Source organism: Diorhabda carinulata, chromosome 2 (genome assembly GCF_026250575.1).
Source record: "Diorhabda carinulata isolate Delta chromosome 2, icDioCari1.1, whole genome shotgun sequence".
Taxonomy (NCBI): Eukaryota; Metazoa; Arthropoda; class Insecta; order Coleoptera; family Chrysomelidae; genus Diorhabda; species Diorhabda carinulata.
The window spans coordinates 36,951,235-36,971,069 of NC_079461.1; the positions used below are offsets into that span (position 1 = coordinate 36,951,235).

At 32.6% G+C, this 19,835-nt stretch overlaps 2 protein-coding genes across 2 annotated transcripts; one reads left to right on the forward strand and one right to left on the reverse strand.

Annotated features, from left to right (window-relative positions):
* Positions 1-7,175: 7,175 nt before the first annotated feature.
* LOC130903665 (uncharacterized) lies at positions 7,176-10,520 on the reverse strand. Its single transcript, XM_057815891.1, has 2 exons — positions 10,244-10,520; positions 7,176-7,443 (listed from the first exon to the last, which is right to left on the reverse strand). The coding sequence occupies exons 1-2, from the start codon at positions 10,435-10,437 to the stop codon at positions 7,239-7,241; spliced, it is 399 nt and encodes a 132-aa protein (XP_057671874.1). The 5' UTR covers positions 10,438-10,520; the 3' UTR covers positions 7,176-7,238.
* Positions 10,521-10,734: 214 nt separating this feature from the next.
* Positions 10,735-13,004, forward strand: LOC130903664 (gamma-interferon-inducible lysosomal thiol reductase-like). Its single transcript, XM_057815890.1, has 4 exons — positions 10,735-10,983; positions 12,018-12,161; positions 12,234-12,413; positions 12,681-13,004. Exons 1-4 carry the CDS (start codon positions 10,891-10,893, stop codon positions 12,930-12,932), a joined length of 669 nt encoding a protein of 222 aa, XP_057671873.1. The 5' UTR covers positions 10,735-10,890; the 3' UTR covers positions 12,933-13,004.
* The last annotated feature ends 6,831 nt before the right edge of the window (positions 13,005-19,835 follow it).

Genomic DNA, 19,835 nt, shown 5'->3' on the forward strand with positions numbered 1-19,835 from the left:
TCCAATAATTTATATAGTTTGAAACCTCTAACACTCCCTTAACACGACAAACCCACATTTTGATACCACCGCAATTGCTGACCAGATGTACCAGAGTAGATCGATCATTAGACCGCGGGACGTCTTTCAAAATTGACCACTGGTCATTTCGGGCTTTGTTCACGTTCGCAACTCGAGCACGAGTTACTTGAATGAGTCATAAGGATCAGCTGCTCAATTTGACGGGGGTTAATCTCGTACTTGTTTCAGGTAAAAAGAGATACTCTTCAACGATAAAAAATATATATATTATGACAATTTAATATATACAGTATGGTCTTTGTTATTTTTAAAACGTGAGTAAGGGATCGACGAAAAGTTTGATTACTCAGAGATTTACATATGGAATGAAAACATTTCAAAAAATATTCTTGTATGAGAAAAAGTTCACTAGTCAGTTTTATAGACAATGCCCTTCATTATTCACGTTTAACATGAGATGGAAAATGTTTTAATTGAAAATTTTTTTTCTTATATTTATGAATAAGAGCTTTATTTATAGAAGCGTAGCAATATTTTATACAAAGTGATTATACGTTTGTCAGTGAATCCCAATGAATTAATCATGTGCAGTTGTGAGTTGTTGGTGTTGGTGGTTAATATTAGCAAGAAAACGACAATAATTTTCGAGCAGCACCTTCACATGCCAACTCAAAAAAGTTATGACTGTCCCAGGTATGAAATTCTCACTAAAGTATAAACAAGAATTCTACAAGGAGGACCAAAACGTTGGAAAATTGTAAGGAAAGAGAGAAAACCTTGTTTTTAGCTGTTGTCGAGTGACAAATAATAAAAAATATCCGTAATTTCGAATGGTAACTCTCTAGAGGAATGTTTCAGTATCATGGAGATTCTTTCATCTTTGTACGACTTTATTTAAAGGCCATTTTTGGACAGAACTAGATAGATTGATGCGGACCAGATTGGCCAGCTAGGTCTCCGGATCTTTGATTTTTTCTGTGAGGGTATATTAGTAACACCGTGTATATTTAATGAATTAAATCAGCAATGTAATAATTATACCAGTACAAACACTTTATTATTCACGTCTCCTCACTATTTCTAAACAAAATTTTGTTTGATCTGAAGTTAATTGTTCAATAAATACTGATTTATGGTTGCTACAAATTATTTGAGACGCTATGTATTATCGAATCGTCCAATATGCTAGGACCGATTTCGAATATTTCTTTATCGTGTATGTGTGTGGCTCTTTCGAAACGTTTAGAATGAGACGTCTGCCGTTCCTTAGGAAGGAAAACGCAATAACAATTCATACGTTCAAGATGGTTACTGCACCAGCCACCCGGGGATCCCGATCTTATCTCGAAATGTGATAGAACACATTTTAGAAGTTTATGATCCCTATTTCTGACCACTTACAATTCTCTCTTCGTATATGGTAATATAGCTATTCATGGATATTGTTTGGATTATTATAGACGATATCGGAGATCGAAATTTACTTATATTATAAACGTTAAGACTCTGATAACGTCTTTATTCGATTACGTACAAAAGTATAAAACGTTTATAGATTGTTATCAACTAATTTACAATAAAACAAATAATACACATTGAAAAATAGTATGATTATAGTTTATTTCAGAAATGTACAGAGTAATAAAACTTCGTTAGGTATATAAAGGGATCACAGAGTAACACAACGAATATTTAAGCCTCTTTTATAGCTGTTTGGAAATGATTTCATTGTAAAATTCGTTCTTTTTATCACGTACCACCCGGGTTAAGGTCAATTTATAGGTTCAGCCTATTGTTATGCATTCACAAACACTGAAAATAGTGTGCCAAAGGCGTGCTGGTAGGATACTCGTAAAGCCGAATTTGAAATAGGGCTAGAATTAGGCAGGGGTTAAACGAAATATAATTGGGGGCCAAGTAGCATTACATTATTTACTAAAATAGAAATATTGTTTTAATTTTTCTGAAACACTAATTTATTGTGCAATATTAAAAAATAACCTTTCTACAATTGCAATTAATTGAACTCAAGTTAGTTGCGAAGTAAAAGGTTGAGGAGCGTTGGTCTTTGCGTGAACATGTGACATGTCGAACTGTTTTTGTTTCTGCATGACTTCATCATAAGCCGGCTCCATTGTGATAGTTGCTTCAAATGAGTAGCGCGTTCGACGACAGTCGCACCTACTCGAGCTTCATTTTCGGTTTTCGCGCTCGCACATGTTTTTTTATGTGCGACGCGCACTGCCATTACTGCCAATTGAAGATAATGTTATTTCTGATAATAAGAAAGCTGTACTTGATTTTTGTTTGATGTTCGCGGGCCGGATTTCAACGCTTTGCGGGCAGGAGACGGCTCGCGGGACGTAGTTTCCCCATCCCTGACCCAAGTAATCCCTACACAATATTTCGATATTGACACTTAAGGCCAGAAAACATATTTTTCCTAATAATCTTACGCAATTACTTGAAATTTTAATATTACAAACAATACTATTCAAAGACCTACACCGAAATTGAGCCGAACTGGACGGAATTACCCAGTTTATTACTCCATACCTTTTTGAAATAGACTATAATACGAAAATAGAGAAATATGTCCATTCCAAATTATTCATTATTAGAATCTGTTTAATGAAATCTACGTTTTAACGAGCTGAAGCTAATAAAGACACCAAATAGTAGAGATAAGAAAAAAGCATCTTTAACGTTTGGAATAAAAATTGTGATTTACGAGACAATATCTAGACAATGACTGTAAACAAATTACCGTTTCGTATAAATCAGATAATTTCACGCTGGTTTTAAAAACTCGTTTATAGGTAAAACTGGTCAATATTTTGTCTGGTCGCTGAACATACAACCGGCTACTGCTCATTCATGGATATATAGATGGTGTGGCTGCCTGCCAACGTATAAATAGTGAGGATGGGACCGCATTCTTAAATAACCCTCAATGGAATTCTCGGTTAATTGATTTTTTTCCGGAGTTGGTCGTAAATTTTTATCATTATGTAGAAGTATCTCTGTATAAACACCATAATCGTTCTGTCGTAGACCGGGTTCTAAAAATATTTGATATTAATATCAATATGAGGAAAATTATGATCGTTGAAATAGGAGAACATTTTATTTTTAAAATAAAGATAAAACGATAATATCAACACCAGAAACGGAGATAAAATAAGGGAAGCGATTAGACGAGTGAAGGAGAAAAATCACTTGGAGACGGATGAGACGTTGCCAAATTCAGAAACAAAAATTGTTTATTTATTTATTATCCGTATTTATTTAAATTGCTGTCGAAATAATATTTTCGCTAGAAAATTTGATAGAAGATTTTTTATTATTGTGGTAAACATCTTAATTTTGATGGTAATGGAGAGTTTCGTTCTGAGCTTTCTTCAAGACTGAATGAGGCAAATTTAACTTATTCAACTTAGTATTGAATATAACACAATTCAATTTCCAAAAATAACTTTCCGAACAATTTTCTATTTCTTTGTTTTCACGTATATTTCGCTTTTGCTAATGCGATCCGAGACTCGTCGCCTACAAAAGTTGACCGCGACAAGAAAGCAAGGAAAGCTCGCTTTTCTCGAGGTTCTCCAACTTTCCGCCAAGCCATATTTCATCATGAAATGTGCTCCGAGGCAATTTGAAGATTATTCAACACAAAGTAGAATTTTATGGAGAGTATAAAGCGTCAGGTTATTTTCATATTTATGTGAAGAACACTTTCGGAGAGGTGTAAAATAATGATGACTCTCTTTTATGTTGTCTTTTCGCTTTCGGGTGACTTTTTAAATGTTCCTTGTTGCAATAAAATATTTCATTCCCGTGTCTCTTTATTACTTCTTTTGTAAATGAACGACTCTTGTTGGTTTGGTTGTCGTATAGATTTTCTCAGTACGGACGTGAATATTTTTCATAAAAGTTTGGTTTATGTTCGCTCTAACTCCCGGAGTTACTACATAAAACGATATTATTATGTGTGTGCGTACTTTGAAACTAATTTGATTAAAGTATCCGGTTTCCGGCAAGTGAATTTTGATTGAGATACTAGTAATACCACAAAAAGCAGTCGCAATTAATTGATATGAACAAAGAAGTGTCAATAATAAATGAATAATACTATACTCATAAACATGGGCGCAATAACGGGAGTAACCAGGGTGTCTTGACACCATCTAACCTAAATATGAGTGGACACTTCCATTTAGGGCGTCCACACAATTTTTTCTAAAAACAAAATGACCTATTTTAAATATAAATCAAGCAGACAAACTCAAGGTGCTTTAATTATAATCTTGCAAATCTGTTTAGCCCCGATAGTGAAATTGGTAAAAAATCTTCATCTTTTTAAAAAATACTCGTATAAGGATTTTACGTGGATTATTAATAAACCAGGAGTAGGTGTTATATGTAAAATTTCTTCAGAATCCTCCCGAGAAATTGAAGAATCTCGATATGATTTTATAAAAAAGGTTTTAATAACTGGAACAGAAATTTATAAAAAAAAACACAGAAATGATAGAAATGCAATTAGTACTAAACTACGTTTAGAAAGTAGTCAATCGATCGAAATTTTTTAATTATTATAAAAAATTCGTTGGACACCCTATTTGAGATTTAATTTGTTCCGTCTCTGCTCATAAAATACCAAAACATATTTCGTTTCTAATCTCGTATTAAAGCGTAAATTATATCTCAAAGATATTGTTTTAGATTCGGTTACAGCAACGCGGATCATTATCAAAATTACTGATATCAAATATGAAACCATAAATAAACAACAACCAATAATGAATAGATTATTTCAGAAACGACTACATCAGAAATAATAATATAGTATTGTAGATTGTAAACGAAACATTGCATTATGTTTGATTTGATCCTCACGACACCTTGAAAAAGACAATAATAATTGAGGGATTTGAATTTATTTGTATCAATACAGTGAATTCAATAGTACCTAGTAGATATAGATTTTTTTGGTATTTACAAATATTTCACAACACAGAAATACGTTTAATCTAAATAGTAGCTAATATATATTATTATCTCAATGAAGAAAACTATCACTACAAAAAAGTGATAAAAATAATGACTGTAATCAAGAATGTATGAGTCAGAGTATTAATAATACTTTTAGTTACTCTTCACCAATTTCGATTAAGTATTTAATATAAATATTTTCATTATTCGTTTGTTTCTAGATGGGTTGTGTATCTAAAACGAAAACAATTGAAAACGAACAAAAAAAAGGACAATCTTTAAATGTAAATTCTGATATAACCACAAAATATTTAAAAATTTTTAAACCAAATTTTGACTGTGCTATTTTATATTATACTTACATATAAATACGTTTTTTAATTCGATAGATTTTCGATAGATTTTCGAAGAATGTTTTTAACTTTATATTTTCTACGATTTTTTTCCAACTACCTTTTAGTACGTTAAACATTTTGATACCTCCGCCAAGCGACTTATTCATAAATAATGATTCAAGTTACTCTCAATATTATGATCGACACCTCAACGCTTTTTATGAGTATCTATCTAAACTCTATTCTTAGTTTCTTTATACCAGACTTTTGAAATTTTTACTAATAGCAGTTTTAGTTGTTCTCAATTTGTATTCCACCGGACACGTGGTTTCTCTCATCTATGACCCTTTAAATTCCCGTTTGAAGTGTACATAAAACGTGTTGAAAGCATACACACGGTATATTAACCATCCGGATATCCTCCTCGTACCTAGCAAATAATAATTCCTACACGGTTTTCGTTCCGGAATCGGCGTCGGTTCTTTGATTGTCGTCGATATCCGACGCCGCGTTGCACTCCATCCAATTACACGCTCGAATGCATGAGGTTGCGACAGCTTCTCACTGTCGCCCGCCCTGTCGCCATCTCTCTTCAGTTAACTCGCTCACTCTACAGACAAAACGGCAATTCCGGATATGCCACCCTCCTCCACACACCATTTATAGCCTAATATTTATCACGCCCGCTTCTCTCTATCACTTGAAAAGAAGTAAGAATCAAAAGGGACGATTAAACGCAACTCTAAAGCAGCGAACTAACATTTTTTTATGATCAGAACAATAGTTAACAGTATCCTATTCGAACAAATTCTTAGTTTTGTACGTAATTCTTGCAAATAAAAAGTGAAAAAATTATCAATGTTTCTCCAAGGCTTTGACCAAAAGATCGTTCATTGAAGTAAGTAAAGTCCTAGGATCATCTACTAGTCCAGCTCCCGCCATGGAATTGGCAAATAACTGAAAAAAAAAATCGTGATTACATACAAGTATAAAAAGTTTAATATTGTAGTATTGTGAAAGGTCATTGCAATGTATACAACTTATTACGTTATTAGAACTATATTCCACCTCCATAATTAAGATGTCTTGAAAAAGAAAAAAAATTTTGGTCAATTTAGAGAAAGGATTTGGAAGATCAAACGTGAGATACCCTAAAGCAGAGGAGGCAGGCTTAACTAGACCTAACATCTACTATATACTGACGAAATTCTGTGCGATCTACCATTTAGATATCTCTTGAAATCTCAAATGAAACAAAATCAGGTTTCTAGTTGGAAATCAGACTAATGAACCCCATTGAGGTTGAAGCCAGTCTATGAATTATCCAATCCGCCTTTGGTTGCGAATCCTTTGAGATAGTTGATTGGATGAGTGGATATTTATAAATTTCGTATTTCCTTATTCTTATATCGTTAGATTCAATTCAGGTATCAATCTGTTGACGACAGTAGCTGCTACGATTCATCCTTTCTCCTTATTTCTTTGGCGAGTTTAGTTTACATCTCCAGCACCCTATTCTTGGAAGTAGTGAAGTCGTTTCATACTCCAGCATCTCTTCTCGTTTCACTAACTCGATATTTTGACGAAACTCGATGCTATTTGCCTACATAACATCTTTCGAGATCTTGACACTTTCCACCCTTTTCGCTAACTTCGCTACCGTCGCTAACATTATTCTTTTTGATGGTAGATAGTTGATAGTATCGTTCGTGAAAAGAGTCGTATAGGAATAAATTTACTACCCAACATATCTTTTTACGAAGAGAAACAAATTTTTTTCGATATATTAGATAAACATTTATTTGAATTTAAAAAACAATGAAGTACTAAAAAAAACTTTCACATAGTTTAATTGTTTAAAAGAAGTATAGACTATAATTTAAATAATTAAAATATAAATACGCTAGACGTTCTTCCCAAATTTATGCCCCGTAAAAAAGCGAACGTTGCGGTACAAGGTGGACCCTCCGATATTCCCAAGGAACTGCTCGAACACAATCCAGCTCCTACTATGGTACCGTATAAAAATAGAAATACCATTAACAGTACCATGAGTAAACAACTGATGATAGCCCAACGGTTTTTCCAGAATCTGAGAACAAACATTATTTTGTATATACGAGAAATTTTTAATGTGAAAAAAATTGATTATTCGCAGCGACCGACTGAGTTAATTAATAGGTACTTATATTAAACAGATGTTTACAAACTTTTTTTGCAGACAACCGTATCAAAATTTATAGATATACTAAAGGTGTAGGTAGCTAGTATTTTTAACAAACGTCATAACGCCAATTATTCAATTTAAAATTGAAAAAAATAATATGGGTAATTTCCAATATACGAGGTTAAATTAATATGATCTTTGTTTCATAATAAAGTTTAATTGATTTTAAAAAGGATTTCGACCAAACAATGTTTTTTTTTTAACGGCAGATGTATCTATCCAAGTTTTAATTCGCTTCTTATTTAATAAACTGGGTAATTATTAGTTTAAAATTTTTATATTCAGACCTACATTCTTGGAGTCGTTTTTAGTTAGAATTAAAATGATATATTTCATTAAATTGTGTAGATAATATAATTGGCCCCTTGGTAATTTTTCGCAAGTTTATTTTAATTTGAGGATTTTTTGTTTGCAAATACTTGTTTATCTTATCATACAAATAAAAACAATTACAAAGCAAAAACTTCGTGTAAAAATAGGCAGAATAAACAGAACAAAATAAAATCTTTTTTTAAGAAAACAATGTGAATACTGAAAATAACATAACTTAATAACTTGTGTTTCCACCTCTTCTTGTAATTAATTCTCCAACGCGTCTTGACATGCCACGAATTAGCTCATCAATAACATTATTGGACATATTGCTCCATTCTTCTTGAACTGCTGCAATTAGGTCCCGGAGAGTTAAAGGGGGGTTTCTCTATTGAATATTGCTCTGCATAATCCCATACATGTTCGATGAGATTCATGTCTGGAGAGTTTGCTGGCCAGTTTAATCTTTGGATATTTCCCTCTTGTAGCATATTCTGTACCCTTGGTAGGTACGCGATGTGGTTTGGCATTATCATCTTGAAAAATGAAATTTGCTCCATATTAGTTGCGCAAATTCTCAAAACATAACTGATCCACCTTCATAAGGGACAACGCCTCTTGCGAAAATTAGTCGCTCTCGTCTACCTGGGCTTCTCCGAATTCTTTCCCGGCGACTATCACTCTATAGGCCAAATCGTGACTCGTCAGAAAATAAGACGTTGCGCCATTGGGGTAAAAGCCAATTCCGTTGCTCTTCGGCCCATTGGCGACGATCAGTTCTATGTCGAGGTAAAAGTATAGGTACCCTTAAAGGTCTTCTTGCCCTGAGATTTAAAGAATGTAACCTCCTTCTTATGGTACTTCTCTTCGGTAGGTATGCAAAAAATGACTTCGAAGGGCTGTTACCGTTATTCTTCGGTTTCTTCGAGTGAAATAAGCCATATACTGATCTTCCCTCTGTGAAGTCACTCTAGGTCGACCAGACACCGACCTAGACGCCACCAGTTTCTTGAAAAAGGGCCACTACCCGCCTTATCGAAGTTCGCGACATATTTAAGTTTTTGCTTTTATTTTTATGATAAGATAAGAAGGTATTTGTATTATTTTTATTGATTATTACTAAATAATCACTGTTTATGCTCCACTTTAACATATTATCATTGAATCATTAAATAAAAAATGTTTCATCATTCACTTCATATAAAATATTTTTAATTACGAACCTACTTCGAAATATCGAATAATATCCAATTAATCGTACTTCAAAATAGACTAAAAGAACTTTTTTATAGTACCAACGTTTTTTTGTGATACCACTTCCATAAATTTCGTCGACATAGATTTTTACTTATACTATTTAAGACTTTCAAACATCAATGCATCGTGAAATCGTGCATTAGCACAGAGTTGTCACCGATATGAGGCATATAGGGTACTACATGGGATTCTAGGATATTGGTTATGTACCTGTCAGCATTTAGACTTTCATCATTCACTGGTATTAACTCCGTGCGACCCTCGAAATAAATTACTCCCCGAACCATGATACAACCACGACCAAAATTTTCAGTTTAGTAACTCTAACTGGTACACGTCTATCTGATGAATACAGACAAAATCTTAATATTGGAACAATCTTGATTATTCCAATTTGCGTATTATCGAGCAAATTCCGATCTTGCTACTCAATGTTCTCTGGTAAGACGTGGACCTCTAGCTGGCGCTCTGGCTCCTCATATACCTGCTTCTCTCAGCCCCTATTTCGAACTGTTTGTAGGCTTATTACGAGCAGCCAACAGATCTGTTTGCATGCTTAATTCTTAACGCCGTTAACCTCAAATAACGATCATCTTCTGCCAAAGTTACCCTTCCGCGGCCTTGCCCGGGTCTACTGGTTAGTTGCCCTGGTTCTTGTTAGTGACTAACAACTCTGGATATGGTGCTTTGTTGAACTCCAATTACCCCGGCGACGTATCTTTGACTGCGGCCATTTTGTATGAGCGCGATGATTCCAGCGGCTTCTTCATTCGTCACATGTCTTGTTAAACGTTGAGGCACATCCGTTATTAACGAAATAACTATAAAATTTTCACTATACAATAACACAATTTGCTTATAAAGTTCTCGTTCTCAATGCATTCTCCAAGACAGAAATGATTTATTCGAGCATTATTGCTTCTAAAAAGATTTGTAAGAAAAAATAAAAAATATATTAAGTTGATACATATACAGATTGTATCAAAAAACACTAAAATTAAGTATTAAAAATATATATAATAAATATATAATAAAGATGACCTTCGGTGAATATTACAGAAAGAAAATATCTTCAGTATAAAATATAATTTTGTACCTGTAACTGAAAGTTTTTCTTCGTCGAATAATATCCAAGGTTTCACCGATTCTTTGTTCGGCATTAATCATTTGATATCTCACTGTTCCGATAATTGGACACTTACAATGTAAAATTTTTTCCACTCTCGAAAATGTATTTGTAGGAGTTGTAGATGTTTCATAACTTGGTTGAATCTCCCATTGTCTGATCATATAAAATACAAATTGTATATTTCTTCTAAATAAAGTGACAGTTACAAAGAACTTTTTCCAATAAATGACATTAGAGTTTCTGTCAGGTGCGGCTTTTAAATATATACTTACATTACATCCAATACAGTTGGAGTAGATATTTTTGTGATTAGACGATGATGAAGTTAATTACAAGACGAAGAAAGTTGAGAAGTTTACGCAGTATTCATGTTTATATCAATAAGTGTATTAATTAAATTAATCTGTCATTATCACAATAAATAATATTTTATTGGGAAACGACATTGAGGTTTCTTTCATGCTACTGCAATGGGCTAAACAGAAAACATGAATAACAGCAGTGACTCCAAAATAGGTTAATAGAGGGTCACGTTATATACAATATAATCAAAAAAATAATGAACTGATGACCTCAAATTAGGAACATATATAATGAACTAGCTTGAAAATAATATGGATATAAATTCATGTTATTTTGTTGACGGAGTTGCTGAAATGTACTTGTTTTGGTGTTTATTGATTTCGGTATTGGAGTTTACTATTCAGGTAAGAATATTGGATTCAAACAGAATTCCTACTAAATACTAGCACTACATCAGTATTTTACCGATCGATATATGCGTTAAAATACGAGGCATGTTTTTTAAGTAAGTACCGTTTTGGAATTAAAAAAAAAAAGTACAAAGATATCGCAATAATGTTATTTTTACCTGAAAGCCTGTACCTTAATCTAATTTTCTACATAATTTCCGTGAATATCGAGGCAGTTTTTCAATACCCTCCTCATAAAATTCTCCCGCCTGACTTATTAACCACTTGAAGACGCTGACCGCCCAGATGTTTCTTCAAGTGTAGGAACAAATGGTAGTCGCTGGGCGCCAGATCAGGGCTGTAGGGAAGATGATCTAGAGTTTCCCATCGAAAAGATTTGATGAGATCTTTGATCCGATTGCTATGTGTAGCCATGTGGCTACATATGAACGGGCATTGTCATGTAGCAAAACGATACTTGCCACGTCTTTTGTTCTGGATTGCACAACGCAGATTGTTCAATGTCTTATAATAAGATGCTGCATTGATTGTCTCATTACGAGGCCGAAACTCCACTAGCAATATTCCTTTTCTGTCCCAAAAAACTTGCTTAAACTTCACTTTTTTGGGTGATGATCACTCATAATGTTTTGTCCGTAAACTTGACAGATCTCACGATGAATATCGATCAGTTTTACGCCTTTAACACTAAGAAATCGTATAACAGCCCGTACTTCACAATCGGCGAGTATCACGATTGTCGGAGACATCTTAAACACTCAGTAAACAACGTACACAATGAAGAATCAGACTGTAATGGCGTCAGTGCGTAGAAAAGAGATGTAGGTAACCAGCGCGCATGTGCGGAACGCCGACCTTGGGATTGCGGCGGCGGTACAAAACTGTACTTACTTAAAAAATATGACTCGTAATACACATGTATCGAAAATCCAGATATTTTTTTTCGCTAATTTTTCTTAGTAAATTCAGTATTCGATAAAAAAGATTATTATAAACTGAATCAGTTTTAAAAATTTCATTTTTTATAGGAAAAAGTGAAAGTATCGGTTTATTATGAATCTCTATGTCCCGCTTCAAAGCAATTCATTTCAAGACAATTATATCCAGGATACCAACTTTTAGGTGACAATTCTCTTACAGTGGACTTGATTCCTTATGTAAACAGAGTTAAAGTAAGTTTCGAAATCTACAACACAATACAAATCGACACAAAGATCTAAACAATCTCGTTATTTTTGTTTAAGAACGTCAACAAAAATAAAAACGAATACCGTCTTATTTGTCAACATGGTAAAGAAGAATGTTACGCTAACAAAGTTCACGCATGCGTCCTACATTTAAACGCAACTCAAAAAGCGCAAATCAGTTTTATCGAATGTCATTTGCAGACCAGTGATCTACAAGATAAGGATGATATCAAAAAGGTATTAAATTCCTATTACAACTTTCCAATTCAACTATAAAGGTATCTTATTATTTTCTGAACAGTTGAACAAGTTCCTTTCCCGAAATAATACCTAGATGACCCTGGAATGTACCGTCAATATCACCAGCTCATTTGGAAAAAAAGACGTACGACAAAGATGCTTATTGAGTTGAAGCATTTCCTAGATTTTCAGATGATATTTAGAATATGAATTAAATCGAAGAATTTTGTCTTACCGAAAATATTTGAATGGATTGTTTTTTAGTGTTTACGTAGTAATAATTTGGCCTGGAGCGACATTAAAGACTGCTTAATAGATGAAGGAACTCAGTATTTAGTTGAATATCATAAACAAGCACAAAGTTTGCGGCCGCCTCTGGAATATCTTCCCCATATTCTATTTAATGATAAAACTGATAGAGATGAAGAGAAAAACAGTAGAAGAGAATTCGTCAAAATAGTTTGTTCAAAATTTAAAGATGAAAAACCAAATGGATGTCCCCAAGATTTTGAATAAATATGAAATTTGTTTTTACCGATGAAATAGACAAATACGTTGTAGGAATTTTTCAGTAAAAATTTATATGAATTATTTGAATAAATTTTTTTCGTTAGATTTTTCTTTCTAATTGTGTACAAGTGCTCGGTGTTTTCCCCTTTTCATTTTTATTCTAATCATTCCATCTATGCCGTTTTTTTTTGTCTGTATCGATATCAAATCGATTATGTTTTTGTAGATTCTATACTTATAAATGCAATAAAAAAAACTGTCGACAGGAATATTTTGAAAGTACATATTAGTTCTAATATGAAACCTAATTACAACTGAAGCAAAGTTTTAGCAATTAATAAAGAAATTAGATTTGTAGCGTATTTTTTTCCATTGATATTTTTATCAGCATCTACCATAACCATCATCCACCAGATATATAAATAATTTTAAAATCATAAACGGAATCGATTTAGTTGGAAATAAAATAAAATATTCCAGAAAATTGAACAAATTCAAATAAAGCGCAAAAGGTTATCAATCAAACCACGATGTTACTTCCATTGATTTAGTTATAACGAATTTTAATTTTTTAATTAATATTTGCGAATATATCATTTCCCGTTTGACAGCAACATTATTTAGTTCTATTAGTCTTCAATTTATGTATTAGCTTTGCTCTATAAACATCCAAGACTATGTAATTTCACATTGATAAGTATACAACAAATATTTTTTTTTTTTGTAAGATACTCAAAATTGTAAACATTTTATTTTGAAATTATGAAAATAAAGAAAGTTTACAAGCGTCTTCTCAAAACACGGTGTAATCATTACTACGTTCATAAATTTTTTACTACAATTTGAAGTACATGTAAATATAAAAATTGATAATTGATATCAATATAAATATACGGTGAATCAACTATGACTCAATAAAAAAGTTTTGAATATCCCAGTAATAGTTCAGGAGCTCATAACATAGCAATTATAAATGTCGATGGTAAATACAGGAGAGATTTAAAAGAGGAAAATTGGATAGGAGTATAAATATAAGATGATGAAGCTCGTCAAAAATGGGCTGTTATACCAGAAAACACTGTGCGTAAACTGATAGTCATTTGACGTACATTGATATTGAGTTTACTTGGAAATTTTTTCCATTTCCATACAATCAATATTGTAATATTTAGCTATCAAACAGTTTTGTATGTATGTATGTTTTGCGCAATTTGTCGATCGCTCAAAAAAAAGCTCGTGTTGATTGGTGTAAAGAAATACTAAAAAAATTCAATCATAGCACTTTGAGACGTCTATAAGATCGTGTCAGATCCAGAGTTCAACGGTTGATGCGTTCAAATATTTCGACAATTGGTTCAAATGCATTGATCTTAATGAAGAATATTCTGAAAATCAATAAAGTCATAATCCAATTACCTATAAATCAAACTAGAGAAAATGACAAATCAGAAGAATGTGGATTCAACAATTGGAAACGATAAGAAAAAGCTTTTATCTTTTCCTTATATAATATATTAAAAATTCGTATTTTCCTGTTTCTGAACACATTTGTTTCTAAGGCAAATATTTTAAAAACAAAAATCAAAATTTTACTGGAATTTCATTTATTTTAAAATTTGCTTGTCTAAGTTTTAGTTGCAGTTGAATATGAGCGATACAAAGTATTAAAAAATAACCTTGTAAAATTATTATGTTTGTAATATTTATTCCTGGCCAAGAAATTTGTAGAAAAACTTTTAAAATATGGGTCGGAATTTTTTGGAAGCTCGAATCCGCACCTATAATTTATAAATTCGACCCCCTACATTTATCTCTATTATCGATCGAGCATTTTATTTTAATATTTATTTAATTACATATTATTTAGAGATATTACTTTCCCCCTAATTTCTAACATTACTGCAGGTGTCGGATATAACTTCATGAATTTGCGAAATGTATTATTATTTTTGTGTGGTGCCAGCCTACAATAATCGAATAATTGGATATTTCCTTTAATGTCGCCGAAAATTTTATCTACGGACTCGTCGTTTTGAAACGGAACCCCGTATTAGCATGGATAATAATCAATTTGGAATCTTGTAAGGGACAAACATCAACTATCCACTAAATTGTTAACGATCTAGATAATAATGAAAAGAAAAATGCGATTTTACGTTTGATACGAGGAAATATAATATGTGATTGGTACTGATTACATTAAATTTTCGAAATGACAAACTGGTGGATGGTACTTAAAAACGAGGAAATCAATCCTAAAGCGTAAAGTGTTCAATGAATGGGATACCAAATGGTCAACATCCACACATAAATTCCGTGAAATGAAAGACTCAGTAAAACCAAAAAATGAAGTTTTTCTAACACGTTTCCGTCAAGGCCATACGCGACGGGCCTCCATCTACTCATTTGATGGGAAACCAGAACCAAAATGAAGCAACTGCAATTGCAAATTGATTCTAAACACATAATCGCAGAATGTCCATCTCTTAAGTCGGAAAGATCATCAACAAATCTACCACTCGGAACAATACGTAAAATTTTAGGACCTAAATACAATATTATTTTCGCTAATAACCAGTATACGGTTGATGCGATTTTTGTAATAAAAAAAAATATATTTTCATTATAAACTCTACGATTTAAACAAAATATCGCTAAAACAAAAGGAATGTTAATTTAAACCGAGCGAGACTGAAAGATGAATGAAAAACATTTCCGATAATGTAACATTAATAAAATCCTTTATTTTTATTTATTTGTTTGTCTTTCGATACACGTCGCAGATAATGTCTTATTGATTTTGTTAACCAACTTCAATCTGTCAAAGATCATGCTAGCGCCTAATCTGCATCTAAGTCCGGCCAGCATCATAATGGGCATCTTAAAGTGCTTATTGTTGAGAGGCGAACATTTTACCTGGCATATACATGTCACATGCCATCAACCGTTTATCTAAATGAAATCTTACAGCGTTTTTAATATGATAAATACCCCAAATATGGGGTCCTGCTTCTTTATGAATGAGACCATCATGTATTGTCTGAGGGATGCGGTTTCTGCCATATGTCAAAGTGAAGAGTGATCGGTCATCACCGAGACCTCCGGGTTGGATATTACAAAAAATGCGTTTGTTCGCTATACAGCGGCGGTACCGTACGGTTAATTTAATCCATTTAATTAACAGCTTACCAACCATTTTTTTATACATATATATGTCTTTCAATAAAGTGTACGTAGATAAGAAAAAAAAATTTCATTTAATAATTAAAATTTGTCTAAAGTTGATCTTGGTATTCATTTATTAATTGAAGGGTCAATACAATAAAATCTTTATGTTTTCAAATGAATAATTGAGTTGTGTTCATTAAAACAAGGTCATAGAACTAAAGCTGAAGCGGGCACTTACAATTGTTTACCCCACGGCCGCCAATTTGACGTAGATCAGCTGTTTTCTTAGATTGCTCGATTATTATAAAAAATATTAACATAATAATATATATAATAATTAGTATTAATAATAATGTAATGTAATTCAAAATATTCCATATTTTCTTAAATATATCGATTATCCTATTATTGGTTCCGCCTCTGTGAATTAATAAAACAACAAAAATGGTTTGTTGTTTTTTATTTGGCGGCCTCGTCTCTCCCTCGGCAGTCAATGCTGCCAACTATAACTTGGAATTGATCACCGTCATAAAGTGCATGGTGTATGATTGATTCAAGAAATGATGGTGTTAGATATGTGCCTTTTTTATAATAAAAAACTCAACGGATATTTCAAACCCCTGCGGCTCTACGTCAAGTGGAATTCTAAATTGTCGTATAAAATTTTATCAATCAACTATTGAGATTATGTGACGTGTGATTATTGTATTAGCAAACTGAAGTGATTTGAAACTCGCCAGAATAAAAATTCGTCTTATTATCGAGAAAATCGTAATTTTATTATTATCCACAACCATATTTTATAATTACGAAATGGAACGAAAATAAATCATAACGACGTTTTTCTAGTTATTGTATGTTACCGATCACGAAGCAAAGGAGTCTTGACGCGGCAATTACCGTTGCCGTGTTACTTTTTAATTGATAAGAAGATCTCGTCAAATTTTAACGTTTCAGATAAACTGCCCATCCTACTATCAGTGCGTCGTCGACTTCCAAATCGAAAGATGAAGAAGCGCGACCAGGTGAGATGCCTCGAGCTTGGAGCCGACCAACATGGATATGGTAATTGACTGGTAATTTAACTTTACCGCACCGTTGTGATCCTCTATTTTACCTCACCGCCCTGTAATATAAAAGCCGCAGATTCTGACCACGACTATAAATTATACGCAGCTACTTTCAACGTATTTTTCTTGTGCTCTAATCATAACTGAGAGACGGAGTGAAAATAGGCGGTTTCGATGGTGTTTTGAATCAATAATATTCACACCAGGTCGATTACGGTATTTTACCTTATAAATTTTAATTATATTATCAACGAAGAATGGAAAAACACAACGGTGCAAACCTTATATTAAGAAGATTTGTAATTATAGTCTATTATTTGCATCAAGACATCGATCACGTCACCAAAATAGTGAACGAAAAATAAATTTTTTCTACGACCGTGCGTTTTAATCCACTTTCCCGAACGCGTTTTAGTTCTCCCACTAGTGCGGGAAAGTAAAATTATGCAAATTTTCACCTTATTAGATAGGAGGTTATAATTATTGTTACTACAGGTAAATAAATATTAACGAAATAGTCCATCAAATAAAATTTAAACCTTTTCTAGCTTTTTGTAGCATTTTTAAGTTCGAGATAACTGCAGTCGCGTGCGGGAAAGTATCACTTTCCTCTCTTGTTTTGAAAATAACTATTTCGGCCAAATTTCATTCAATTTTTAAACAAAATTTCATCTTTACACAAGAATTTTTCGTTGACTTTGAAATAAGTTTATGTTTCAGTGATTACTTCTGCATTTGACTGAAATTAATTTATTTTGACTATTGTTTTTTGGTATTGGTAAAAAAATATTAGTTTTTTCTCCATATATCGCCGTTTCTTTGTGACTTCTTGCCTTCCAATAAGGATGTCGGGAATATCTCAAACCGCATCATATTTTATGAATCTACTTCCATGATGACGAAAGTGAAAAATGACGCATCAAAAGTATGTAGTGTGTAATAAAAATGAAAGATCGCTACTTTAAATTTCTATAAGAACAAATTACGTTTCATAACGTTTTATAATTTACTTAAGTAAAGACCTTCAACTGTGTCTTCCACATTGTATTACTATAATTTAATTATTCGTGTGAATGTTGTACTTAACTACAAAATTTTTTTTTAAATATGAGTGGCATGTTGAGAAAGTGAATTTTCTTCTTTGTGGTTTTAGAGTGATCCTCGTATATAATATTGTTATTAACCGAAAAAATAAATGCATAAATCTGTTAAAACCAATAATGTTTGAACATGTTGTTGCAATTAGTAATCTACAGTAGAATTTTGTTTATCGTTTTTAAACCATTAAAACAGTTAGTTATTAAAAGTCGTTTCAATATTTTTAAACAAAGTTTATCGGAACACGTGTGAAGTAACAACTAATATCGTTTAATAGTTCTTTTGATGTATATCAGGAGAGCTGCTCCAATGTCTTTAGATAACAGTTTTAAAAGCTGCGGATGTGGTTTAAAAGCAGCAGCCACTTCAAACAATCGCGGGACCAGACCGTTTTATCTCACATGTAATAATTTTTGCTTTAATTGCCTTTCTATAGCTCACCTAAACGCTTTGAACATCGACATCTGGTTTGATACGTGTGTCTGCTTATTTGTCGTCTATTACTATATTTAAAACGGTTATTTTAGAAAATATAAATCGTTACAAAACATTCGATATTGTTATTATTCTACGTAGAGTCGTTAACTTGTGACAGAACACGTCCAGTTACAACTTTTTAGTACAGTTTCTATTTTTGCCGTGACATTTAAATAAACATAATTTCGTTTAATCTACAAACAACATATGACCAATTCCAGTTAAATTCAAACGCGGAGGAGATATAATTTCAAGAACAACTTCATAGATTTCAATTTATTTTGCACGAATATCTCTAATAAATTTGAAACTTAATGGTATCTTGGAAGGGTTACCGAAAAGCATATTTCAAAACACGGATTACACGGTTTTGAAGAAACTTATCTATACTATTAACCTTTTTTTAAAAAAAAATATTTTTCGGGATCTTAAATCTTATTTTAAGAAGATCGATCACTGCCGATGTCTTTTGTATATTTTGTTTTTCTCTCTTCCTTGGTTCGATTTGAAACGTCTTTAACCAGCAAAATGTTTGAGTACGAAGTCAACTCCATTCACGGAGCTACAAAGTTCTTTGGGAAATATTTTATTTACATCAAACGACTATAATATTATAGACAAATCAATTACTCTACATAAAGAATGATAATAAATCAATAACCTCGACCCTTTTCAATCCGCTAACCATGAAAATGTTTATTGCTAGTTGGAATCCGCTGATCTTGTGACAATATTGGAACCTTTTTAATTTTTATGTATTGCCTTATTTTATCCGAAGAAGTATTAAATCCAAGGTGTCGAAAAGATAACTGAGCTGATTATTATTGAAGGAAAACTTAATAACTTAATTTTATTTATTTTAAGTTGTTGGAGGTAAACAAATTTAACAACCAGCCATAATGCATAACCGTCTATCCCTTGGGAAGTTCGAAGAGATATTCATGATGAGTGTATCGCGAGCTAGATAAAAGCTTGTTACTTTGTTAGATTGAATGGGCGATCGCCCTAGGGACGACTTAATGATAGCAGGTACGACATATGTCGAGACGCTTCACATGCAATATTCGATACGGTAATAGTCTTAAGGGCCTTAATT